This window comes from Micromys minutus (assembly GCF_963924665.1).
Source record: "Micromys minutus genome assembly, chromosome: 2".
Classification (NCBI taxonomy): Eukaryota; Metazoa; Chordata; class Mammalia; order Rodentia; family Muridae; genus Micromys; species Micromys minutus.
Genome location: NC_137971.1, coordinates 611,434 through 624,711, shown reverse-complemented (window position 1 = coordinate 624,711; position 13,278 = coordinate 611,434). Strand labels below are relative to the sequence as shown.

The 13,278-nt window shown below is 36.4% G+C and overlaps 1 protein-coding gene across 3 annotated transcripts in view; it reads right to left on the bottom strand.

The window, feature by feature from the left end:
• The window catches only part of CACUL1 (CDK2 associated cullin domain 1), a 59,303-nt gene that overhangs the window by 16,362 nt on the left and 29,663 nt on the right, over positions 1-13,278 (bottom strand). For all 3 annotated transcript variants that reach the window (XM_080912624.1, XM_080912625.1, XM_080912626.1), the window contains exons 4-5: positions 6,327-6,422; positions 3,954-4,056 (exon numbers count right to left, since the gene is read on the bottom strand). In XM_080912624.1, the coding sequence (XP_080768750.1) occupies positions 3,954-4,056; positions 6,327-6,422 (199 nt within the window). The remainder of the gene's footprint in view (positions 1-3,953; positions 4,057-6,326; positions 6,423-13,278) is intronic.

Below are 13,278 nucleotides of genomic sequence, written 5' to 3'. Positions count from 1 at the left end.
GAATTTTAAAGATGATAAATGGAAACTTATAAATCACGATACTCTAAAATATGTTTAAAAACTGAATTTCTAAATGAATTTCTATATTTTGAAAGCCTTAGGTATTGAGCATACATGCTTGTTTTATCCTATTCCTAGTTTTTGACCAATGCCTGAGGCCTTCATGCTCAATCACATACTCAAACTGTGGCTGAGTCCTAATCTTTGCCAACAGCCCTACCATAATTTCTATGTCAACCTGACAACTATGAAGAAACGGCAAATTTTAAAGACACGTATGACTTAGGAAATTTGGAATGAACTAACTGTACATAATTATATTCAAGAATAAATATTACTAGAAGCTGGATGTAGCTCAGTTTGCTAGTGTTTACCTACCTAGCTATAATGTACAAAGTCCTGGGTTTGATCCCCAGCACCACACGAACCAGGAAGGTGAAAGTAAGATCACAAGTTCAAGATGATCTTTAAGAATTTTGGGCCACCCTGAGTTACAAGATACTCCATCTCAATAAAGCAAAATAAAGAAACTTGTAAAGAAAGGGTTATTAAGAGTTGGTAAGGTATTTTAATAATTTGCTAACATCCTTTCTTCTCAAAACTCTTTGGATTAAGTATTTAAATTTAAAGGATTTTCCACTAAGGAACTGGGACTTGCTGAGGATACAGTGGGTATGTGTTTGGGGGTGGGGTGGGGTGGTGGCTACTGAGCCTAGTGAGCACTGGCCTTTACCTCATCTTTGTCTGCAAAGTAGATGAGCAGCACTCCAACACACCACATCCACACACCCCTATCTAAAACCTCAGAGTTAGCTGATAGCAGAAGAAGCTTTAAGACTTATACTCCCTGTGACCCCTGTAAGTGCTCCTCCCTCAAACATGCAACCAAGGACACTGGTCTTACATGGTCTGGTACTAGAAAAGTGTCATCTTAATAACCAGTTCCTTCTGAAAGCCATGTATTAAAGAGCAGTGTCCTTCAACAATTCTGCTACTCACAGATGTATATCAATCATAGGGTGTTAAGCCTAGGAGTAGATGTCTAGACCTTATGCTATGACTTCAGTATCAAAGTCTTCAGTATCTTGGTGGGTCCTGAGCTCCTCTGATGTTTCAATGGTCCTTGGTGCTATAATGCTACACAAGGCTTTCTTCTTTTAAATTTAAAAATACATTTATTTATAAAGTAAGTGTGTGTGTGTGTGTGTGTGTGTGTGTGTGTATACAGTGCACACACATGCATCAACACCACAATGCATGTGTGGAGGTCAGAAAATGACTTGCAAGAGCCACTTCTCTCCATTTACAGCAAGCAGACATACTAAACCATCTTATTGTCTTCATTGCCCAAGAGATTCTTTTAGTAATTGGTCTAGAGATGAAAACTAAAACTACATGAATTCAAAAAGTGTCAAACTACAAGGGTCTAAAACTAAAATGTAGACTGTTAAGAAAGTTATTTGAGTCTACGAAGTAAACTATCTTTAACTGCAAAAGTCAACACATTATATACTTTCTCTGGAAATGCCCAACCTAATTGCTACATATTGACTGTCACAACTGCTTAGTACACCACCAAGCAATACTTTAATTAATGTAAAACCTCCTATCTATACTTTCAGTTTAATTCAAGGTGAAAACTAATTTGTATGGAAAATAATTTTGTTACTAGTAAAAACGTAAATCTGTTTATTTTCTAAGGACACTTAGGAAAAATTAGCCTTACCTACAATGATGACACTCAACCATCATATTCACAAAACATAATTCAAGAACATGAGGACACTGACAACCACTTTGGTTTTGGCACACAGGATCATTTTGCCTTGGCTCACTACTAAGTTTAAAATATGAACTCCAGACTAGTTTGAAATACCTCTCATTGAGAAATGGGATCCAGGATTATGTACCAAGACCCTAGGTTCTGCAACTGCTTACCCAATAGAATACAGGAAATCTTTTCTGAGTCCATGACTTTATACATTTATATTTTCCAATATAAATGTATAAATCTTTCTGAATCTTGGAACATATACTGTTGAAGAAAACTAAAAACCATACTATTGAAGAAAACTAAAAACCACACTAACGTCTCAGTCATGTAAGCCACCAACATAGCCCTAGCTGGGTCACATCAGCATCACCAAGCCCTTTCCAGACTACATAGTAAACTAAGATGCTACTGGCTGAAGCCACTGTTTCCAAAAACAGTAAATGGAATAGCAGCATGTCCAGATGTGTAAAAGCCAAAAGAAGGAGACTGATGCTCAGACTCTTAGACAAAGAAGGAAACTGGTGATCAGACTCGTAGATACTGCAAATACTGGGTACATTTACTTGCTTTGTGGTAGCCACTAGAGCCATGACACAAACCCTGAGTCACTAACATCTGGACTTTATTTTTTATCTCTTTGACTCAATTTCTATAGAATGACCACCGATCCTATAGTGTCAAAATGTAATACTATAAATACTCATAAAGGATTTAGAACAAGTCCACCTACATGTAAACTGTGTGTATTATGTGTTTAAAACTCCTTGTGATGATCACCTGTGCAACTATTAAACATTTATAGGAATTTCTGTCCTGGGACCCAAACCAGTGTGACTGGCAATCACTTTCTGTGTCCTCCAACATAAGTATCATTTGCTGGAAAAAGGATATATCTGTCTTTAAATATCAATTTCATGATATTTCATGAGAAACCCAGACTACTGGTTTAAATTGGGAGTACTCTTACCCAATTTAAGAACAATACAACATTCTCTCCAATATTCTTCCCAGGTGGCCAATAAATAAAGCTGACTCCAAATTATTAACAGTATAAACACATATTTAGAATAAAAATACATATTTCTACCAAATGTAGCATTTCTCTATGAACAATGTCAGTACCCAATGTTATAACCAATGGCTAGAAGCTGATGCAGTTGTGCACCTCCACCATCTAGCACTTGGGAGGCTCCGGCAGAATTTCTTAAACTTTCATGCCTGGATTATAGAACAAGACCCTTTCTCTAAACAAAAACAAATGGAGTATCTCAAAATTAATGTACAAAAATCATATATAAGTATCTGATCAGTCTTAAAAATAATGTGTGTTAGAATCCAAACTTAAGGTTCTCCTATTTTGAACTCCGACTCTCTGGGAGTATGATGTCAACTGAATCTATATTATTATGTGCAAACTGTGCCTTGCAAAAGTGAACTGGCCTAGTATATAAATTCTTGTCTTCATTTAAAAGACAAAGTGAACACAAGAGCTTGTAGTAAAGCTTTAAAACAATTACTTTGTAGACTTCAGTAAAACTTCTGTGGGGCAGAAATTAAATACAACTAAAAGTCTTCAAGAAAACAAACTACAATCCACATTAGTTACAGAATATTAAAGAATGCCTTGCTGAACACTGACCAAAACATGAGCTTCTGAAGGTGCTGAGTGACTAGTGATGGTTTGTGTAAGAAAGGCTACCGACTGTTAGCCAGGGACTGAGAAAGACTGACTGAACGGGGAACCTGGATCTTAATTAGCTATCTAACAGCTAGCAAGTATTTTTAAAAAGCTAATCCACACAGGAAGCTAGCAGTTTGCTGACATGAGTAGCAACCACAGAGAAACCAGAGAAGGCCTGTGCTTGCTTGCTGCCTTCACAGACACCCAGCGCTCTTACAGAAGTCACTGATGACATGTGACCCTCCTAATCATACACCTGCTCAGGAGAAAAATAGTAACACAGAACTACTGAGCCGGTTTCAATCATATCTCTCTATAGATTGAGATAGACTTAACAACCCCCTCCCTGCTCTCTAGATCTAGGAGATGTCAATATTGGAGTTTAGAAGACAATGTTCTCAGACGAAAGGAAAGAATAAGAGTGAGCTGGAGAAGGAAGGGAAAAAGGAGACCATAGCTAGTATTGTCTCACCCCCATAGAAGTAAAAGTATACTTACGCATTAGGCTGTAAATGTGCTTCTCTGCAACATGTTCCGTAAACAGTTTTATAAGGTCATCTTTTAAGTCTCTGTTAAGCTTAGTTTCTATGTAAAACTTATTCTGAAAAAAAAAAAAAGTATATACGTTTTTATATATCAATAGGGGAAGGTAATCACTCCTATGAATAGGAGAACTAAATACTGTCTTAGGAAATAATGAATAAACATATTGATTGAAAAAATAATAAGATAAAATAAACCCAGCCATTCCTAGTCATGGGTCTTTTTGGCATGAGATTGGAAGATCCAAATATTAACTTCCAAACAATAAGGAAACAGTACAGAGCCACGCTGTGTGCCATGCCTTTAAGAGTTCATCACCAAGGCTGAAGAGATAGTTCAGAGGTTAAGAACAGTGACTGCTCTTCCAAAGGTCCTGAATTTTAATTCACAGCAACCACATGATGGCTCATAACCATTTACAATGACATCTGATGCCCTCTTCTGGCCTGCAGGCATACATGCAGGCAGAACACTATACATCATAAATAAATAAATCTTAAAAACAAAACAACCTCATCACCAACATCAAAAGGCAATGCTGGGAAACAAGAAAGGCACTCCTCAGCATCCAAAGCTTAGGGCAGGCAGGTAGTGGAAGCCACTAGAAGAGTCCCCATATACATGCCCTTCAGTAATGGCCACTATACCAAAGTCTAGATACCACCTCTGCTCAGAGGCAGACACCCACTCAGGCAGAGAAAAAGCAGTGACTGAAGGAAAAGTTCTTCACTTATACCCAATAAAAGAAGAACTATATATATGGTGTACATCAAGGAATAAAACAAAAACCCTGACTTCAGCATCCTTGGGAACTGCCTACTCTCAAGGTTTGTTACAAGATGGACTGCCATTCCTTATTTACAGGAATCAGGTTTTCTTTTACTACTTTGATTCAAGTTTTCTCATCCTTAACAAAATCCACCTGACTAGAAAAACACAAAGAAAAATATGAAACTGTTATATGTGTTCATTCTTTGAATGCTAGCTCAATGCCAAAGAATAAAAAACACAAAAGGAATGAAAAATTTCTCACTCACTCTCTTAGTTCAGAAGTATTTTCCTCTCTGTTTAAAGGGGGGTAAGGGTGCACTAAAAATAAGATGCATACACTTGATTTACTACAACTATGTCAATGGGTGTGTGATCAAAAGCCTTCCAGAGCTTATCCTGTGTTCTAGCTTTATAGATCCCCTTCTATAGAGAAAAATCACAGGGCACACATGTTTTAAAACACTCATTGCATGGGAACCACCCTTTCCCTGTTGAGCATGTACTGCTTGTATCTGGCTCTTTAACCCTAATGTTAGGACCTAGGAGACCTTTATCCACAAAATATAGAAACATGTCATTGTATTAACTGTGTATTCTCTTGATTTCCATAAATTTTTAAAATTATCCCCAACTGATGACAATACAAATATGCCCAATGCTCTGCTATTAAAATGTATGTATATATATATACACATATAAATATAAAATGTATATATATATAATGTATGTATACAGATATGTGTATATATACACTTAAACTGTGTTTATATCTATTTACGAATTTGAGAAATTTTACACATAAAATTTGAGTCTTTCAAGGCAATTTTAGCAATTCATTTCCACTCTAAATTATAGGTCTGTTTCTTTTACAGATTCACCAAAAATGATTATTTCCAACCACTTTTTAAAAAGTAACTTAAAAGTAATTTTAAGTTATATTTAACAATGGCATTTGATATATTGTTCCTTTTTGATGCTACATATTTTCTGTGAAGTAATTCATACCAGATAAAAACATAGTATTTCTGACTTCCTAATTAATCGATGAAAATTAATTATCAAAGGCAATAAACCTGTGTCTAGTGTTTTACAAATTTCCAACAATGTTCCCCATCTACTTTTGAGTATTATTCTGAACAAAGATGTTTCAAGCGCTTCATCATCTAATAAATCTCCTTCCTGACAGGATTTAAAGGTCTCTCAGCAAGTATGTAGGAATGGGACCTGTGGGGATATTGGAGAGCAGGAGGGGGCAGTATAGAGAAAGAGAGGGTTAGGGAAAAAAACGAGCAAAATGTACTGTATACATGTATGAAACTGTTAAAGAATAAATTTAATAAAAGAAAGTTGTGGGAGGGATAGAGAAGAAATGCCCTTCTAGCTTTCTCACCTCCAATTTCTGGCTAGTTCTGCTTAGATGTGCTGTAAGAATAAGGTGGTGATTAGACTCCATACTCCTAAATACACCCATCTGTAATCTGACTCAGGAATGAAAAACATAGTAAATGAAAACACAATTAACATGGTTTGGGAAAAGGAGACAGAGCTCTGACTTACCATATATATGAAAAGAGGCACGATGCTCTGCAATGCTCCCATATACTGCCCCAGAGCTATATTAAATCTTTCAATATACAGGTCTGGAGGGCTGGCCTGTGAGAAAGAGTATCAACATAAGCACTCTGGGAAACCAGGTGAAAGTCCTTCAACCCCTACAAAAAACCAACTCACGAATACACTAAAGTCAGCTCAGATTTCTTTGTTCCAAAGTCTACTATATTATATGACACCTCATTTTAGTCACTTTTAAAAACTGTATAACCTTAACATATTAACTAAAAATTATGGTTCTAATACACCACCACTGAATTAGAGATACTTCCTAATGGAATCAAACTGTATTAGAACCTGGAATTAGGGGGGAAAGAATTCAAGCAAGTAAAACAGGCTACAGATACCACCAGAGGGGCTAAATGATGCCAAGCAGTTAAGCACACTTGCTGTTCTTACAAAAGTACTCAGGTTCAGCTCCCAACACCTACATGGTAGGTAGCATACAATCACCTGTACCTTTGGTTGTAGGGAATCCTACACCATCTTCTGGTCTTTACAAGCACTATTATGTGGTTTAAAAAAAAAAAAAAAAAGCACCGAAGTAAAACACTGACATGTATAAAATAAAATAAGCCAATCTTTAAGACACTACTAGAGTGACTAATACATTTTTACAATGCTATCAACGAGGACTCATGATTCACATACACCTGCAGGTCTAGACTGAGTTACAGTATAATGTACACTAACTTCGCTCCTACAAAACACTAAGTCACAAGGTCACTAAAAAGCCTCTCCAAATTTATTGTATGTTGACTGAGCATGTCTTGTTTCCCAGTATAGCTGTATCTAAAATAAGGAAATAATTAGAATTCCATTAAGTCATAAGGGCATGGCCCTCATCCTACAAGACCATGCCCTTAAAGAGACAACAAATGGTTTCTAAATCTTTGCTATCAAAATGTGGCAGAGAAGCTTTGGTGAGAATGTTTCCTCTTCATCCAGAACCTCCATCTGGAAACTTCTCAGCTTCCAAGCCGTTTAAAAATTAAGAAATAACTTAAATTACTCAGTCTATGGTATTATGTTGTTATCTTATAAGTTAAGGTGTTATGTTTTACAAAACTATATCCATGTACAATTTTATTCTTTCATTTAACATTAAAGAAACCTAAATAAAAGTTAAAGATTAAAATAGTAGCAAATGATAAGATACATGAATTCAACTAAAAATTCCTGAGCCACGGTATTGGGGAATGGGAATGTATAAAACTTTAAAAAAAAAAAAAAGTCATTCCACTTAAGGTCTGTCCTTTGGAAACTTCATCACCTGACAACCAGACTTTAAAGACAACATCATGCTTTCAAGTTTTGCCATACTAAGACTACTAAGAACCAAGTTCAACCCACATGAAATCAGGGGACTGGAGAAATAAATGGCTCAGTGCTTAAGAGTGGTTACTGTTTTTCCAGAAGACATGAATTTGAATCCCAGAACCCCTATCAAGTAGCTCACAACCTATAATTCCAGAACCAAGGATCCCAGCCCTCTACTGGCCTCTTCAGGCACCCATCCACATAGACACATAGAGACATACATATAAAATAAGTGAAATTATAGAAGCTGTGTCTTAAACTATTTGGGAAATTATGAATTTTTAATACTCCAAAGGAGTCGTCTCATAATGCTTTGACTTCTACCTAAAACCTTGGAATATGTGCTGGGAACTATCTCTACTTGATCTTTCATTACAGAGCACTTAAAAGTCTGGTGTTATTTTTCCATTTCTTTTCCTAGTCCTCCTAACGACCTGTGGAATAAAAGTTGTCTCCATCATATAAGCGGGAAACAGCTCAGAAATATTTAGCCATTTGAGTATGATCCCAAGCTAATAAGCACTAAGACTCAATCAGATTCTGACAACTGAAGATATTCTATACCTAAAGTCCCTTCTTAGTACTCCAAAATCTCTACTACCATCCTTTCCTTGCGTTCAGACCTCTCAGTTTAGGGCACATTGTTTACTTCTCTGATTCCACAGTGTACACACAGCCCAGCTTAGTACATGCACCAACTAGCCAATCCCAAGTAATATCAGTGTTGTTGTCTGCCCAAACATATTTCCCCACCCCTCACCAGTCTTGCTCTACTCCTTCAACATTTGTCGCTTTCTCAAAATAGATATCTGAGTTCCATGGCCCTTCAATGGGGCAAACCACCTACTGCCCCTACAAAGTAATCTCTGCTATTAACTGCAAGCCCCTGAGGCAAAAACTCTGTGCCTTATCTGTTCTCCAATCTAACCAGAATGCCTAGAATACAGGAGACAGGGAAAGGTGTATTTTTCAAAGGCAGACTGTGTTTTTGAAATATGAATTTTACATCTAAATCTAACCTAGTACTGTTTAAATTTCTACTTTAGTATCAACAAGGTTCTATGGTACTGAGTAACTAATTCATCACTTTGAATTTCAATTTCCACAGTAAGGAGCAATACTCACTACACTATTTCTGAGAATGTGCCAAAAATCAGAGAAAAATCTGGAACTGCTTTGAAAAAGACACATACTGTATACATCTATATGAGTTTAAGGGTGCACAGCAGCTATATGCCTAACACTTAGAAAACTCCATTAATATTTTTAAAAGCAATCTTCATCAACCAAAGAACTTGGGGGAAATGGTTTGTATTACAGGCAAACCTAACTCTCCTTAATGAACAGACTGGCATAAACCATCTTCCTCAAAGCAGCTTCAAAGAATTCAGAAAATGATATTTAGCACTCAAAGAAGTAAATTCAACCCATATAGAAGAAAAAAATCTGAAAAGCTGTTACATTAAAATACTTTTTCATTTTCATGAAAGGACACTTCGTCTAAGTGTTAAAAAAAAAAAAAAAACATGAACACTGATCAAAAGGCGCATTTAACAGCAGAGAGAATAAATACAATTGAACTCCTTATTCCTTTACAAAGTTCCCAAGCCTCAAAGGTTAGGAATATTAAAAAAGTACTTTTTGTGCTAAATCAAATGTCAGAACACTTAACTTTTTTACTTCCACATTTCATGCAGCACTTACTCAAAACCTTTGAAATGACAAGACAGTTTGAGAAAATAAACTCCATCTATTCCAGGAACCTAGAAATAAATGTCACCATTTATTTATTTTTGTACTATTTAAAATAACTGAAGAAGGGGCTGAAGAGAAGACTTAGTAGTTAAGAGCACCTACTGCTCTTGTAGGGAACCTAAAATTGGTTTCTAGCTCACCCTGACAGTTCACAGAGATGTGAAGTGTCTTCTTGCTGCCACATGAAGCACATGAACTCATGTAGACACACAAATACACATGAAAATAATAAATGATGAGTCTTTAAGCCTGAAGGCTCCAAAAAGCCTTCAATTTTATGTGGGCTATAGCAAATATTTTTCTAACTGGAATTAAAACAGGGGCAGTGAAGAGCACCTGTACTCCCCAAAGACACTAAGAACAGCCTGGGCAACAAGTGAGAATGTGTAGTACAAAAACAAAGCTGGACTTTATAAAGAGGGTGCTCTCTGGGGACACTCCACCTCTTAACCATTTAAAGCGCAGACAGAAACAGTATATACTACTACTCACCAAATCATATACAACCTGTAAGTCAAATTATAGACATTTTTAAGATGAGTGATTTGGTTAAAAATGGTATTTATAGATAGACAGACCAGCCATACCCCCTGCCACCCCTCCCAAATCAATTCTACTGCAAAGCTCAAAGCAGGGCAAATGGAGTTTGTCATTTCCTGACTAAGGAACTATAAAAAGTTAAAGTCCACAAATAAAATGCTCAGCCCCTACTAGTACCCTTAGGTATTGCCCACGTAGGAAATGAAAATCACTGTGACTTAAACACAGCAGGAAACATTCATTTGTGCAAACACGGAGGATGTGCAGAGCACATTAAGCACACTGAGCTTCAAAGGCATTGCAGACTAGATAGAGGGAACTGACTTCACAGATGAGAGCCCAGAGAACAAGTCCTTCAGTTTTCAAGAGACATAAAACCAAGAAATGTGAATTGTATGCTGTGTCAAGAACAGACGAAGCAGGATATTTGTACAGCAAGAAGGGAGAATGGAGGGGGGACTGACGTAAAAGGGGGAGGGTGGGAGTCATTTTGAAGGAAGCTAAAAGAGCTCAACAAGAAGAATGAGACTTAGAGAAGTTTTGGTAGAAGCTCTACAAAGCAAGTTAACCTTTAAGCTATTCCAGGCATCAGGTAGCAGAGTTAAGAAGGACAAAGACCAGAAAAACTCCAGCTATGTATAATGCAAAAACCTTAAAAGCACAGGTAGGTCAAATAGCAAAGGTTATTCCAGAACTATTCAAGATAAGCTTTTTTTTTCACCACTAAGGTCTTCAAAAGTACACCAGCACACATATTTCTTACTTGCTGCTATCAAGAATCTATGAGAGCTGAAGAGATGGCTAAGTGATTAAGAGCAACTGCTCTTCCTGAGTTTAAATCCCAGTAACCACATGGTTGCTCACAACCATCTGCAATGAGATATGAAGCCCTCTTCTGGTGTGTCTGAAGACAGCTACAGTGTACTCATATAAATAAAATAAAAAAGTCTTTTTTTTTTAAATCTGTGAGCTGCTATTCTGCCCTGAGTCTAGTCTCTTCTGCTACAGCCAAGTCACTGCCACTTCACTGTGTATCGATATAAAGAGCAAAGGCTCAGTGATCCTGAAACCACCCAACTGCTTCATATTATAAGCAGCTGAAAGCATTTTTACCCCAGGGTTGACCTTCTTTGTTATATAATAAACAAACAACAAAGGGAACATGTTTTACAATACTTAAAAGTCAACATGGATATCGAGTTTTTTGATTTAAAAAAAAATCGTTTTTTATAAAGTATCCAGTCGGCAACATCCTAAGGCTTTGCTACATTATGTACTATCATATAACCCTTTATTCTTGAAGGTATTTTAGAAAGTTGGTATATTGCTATGATAAAACAACTTGTTAAGGTATATCTTTGAAAGAAGGCCTATTGCATTATGTTCACAGGAAATAGCACACATTTGTTTAAAATTCTGGCTTTCGGGGAGAGAATAAAGTTGAATAATTTTCATTAAAACATCTTAGAAATATAACTATGAACATCTGAACATTCAATGTATAAAAAGTTGACATATTCTCAGTGATACCAGCATTTAGTGCCGTAGTCCTAAAACACAGTCTGAGGCATAATGGTCATTCCTTGTATCTACCATTTGAAAAGCTTATGAAAAAAAAGAGTATTTGTTGTGGCATGAAAAGGTATATGCTGTCTCCTCACTCCCAACAATTATATGTAAAATATAGTTCTATATTATATAAATAAAATGGAAGCTCGACAATTTACCTACTTAAAATGTGTATTAATTTGTCCTAACACGACAATAACAAAATCATTACATCTGAACAGGCTTTCATGAAAATAATCTTCCAAAACAAATCCAAATTTATTTAAGTAACTTTAGTAACTATTTTGACATTTTAACAAATCTCTTATAACTTAATAGAACGTACCTAGATTCTTCCATCTGCTTCAATATTTAATTGTATACTTTGAAGTCAAGGAATAAAAAACATTTTTTTAAAGATTTATTTCTTCAGACACATGAGAAGAGGGCACCAGATCCCATTACAGATGGTTGTGAGCCACTATATGGTTGCTGGGAATTGAACTCAGGACCTCTGGAGGAACAGTCAGTGCTCTGAACTGCTGAGCCATTTCTCCAGCCCAAAGGAAGAAAATTTAATGTCAAAATATTTTAAATGGGGATGGGGAGAAGGTGTATGCCTTTCGATACCACAACAAATAGTCTCTCATTTTCATCAGCAAAGGGCAATTTCTTGAAAATTTGTTTCAATCAGAATTCAAACACCTGAAAATACCAAGGAGTACATTAAATAATAATATATGAAGTCTGGTTTATCTTCTATTTTGAAAGTCTTTAATCCACATTATTTGCTTCCACTGCACACTGATTACAGGAAAACAATGAGTTACACAGATCTTCTAATTTCAAGTACCTAGGTCCCTTATTCAGTCTGTTCTTCAACTGTTCCATAGAGAAGGGTAGTTTTCTCAACATTCAGACTGCAGTTTGGTATATACCTAAGCATTCAAATATAGAAGCATATAGGGGCCATTCTTATTCAAACCACCACAGCTACTATGAAGATTAAAAACACAAAGGAGGTATGGGAAGGGGCATTCTTTACAGTCACATTCTTGTGGGCAAGCTTTGCTCATAAAACTGTCCTCTATCTTTTAGACTAATACTATGAGGACTGAATAAGTAGATAGTACATTCAGACATTATACAATTACAGAAGTTCTTAAAGTACATACCTTTTAATACAGAGTATTTTAGTACCCCAAAGTCACAATTCAAGAAAGTGAGTACTTTTTATGGTTCTTTTAGAAGACTGTATCTTATTTATAGACCAGATTGGCCTGAAGCTTGCATGGGTCCTCCTCTGTTTCTGCCTCCCCAATGGTAGGATTGCAACATGTGTCAATCATAACCCCACCATATAGAATGTTCGTAAGTGAGATTGGTTGTTCTATTTTCTAATTTACACCTGTACAATCTGACCCGCCATTGCTTGCATCATCACTGCAAATGTCAACAAAATTACATGAAGAAAATACAAAGTAGAAAGCTTTAATTTATCAGACCGTTGAAAAAATTTAAGGGCCCCCACAGTTACTCTGGCAAGCACATCAGGTGAACTGAGTTCCCAAGACTGGCAATGCTAGGTCCTCTGAAGAGAGCAGCAAGCATTCTAAACAGCTGAACCACAGTTCCAGTCCCTAAGAATTTTTTTTTTTTTTTTTTAAGAAAATTTCGATCTGCCACCTGGACCAGCAGAGTCCCAGAGATAAGGCCTGATGAGAAGGGGATCCAA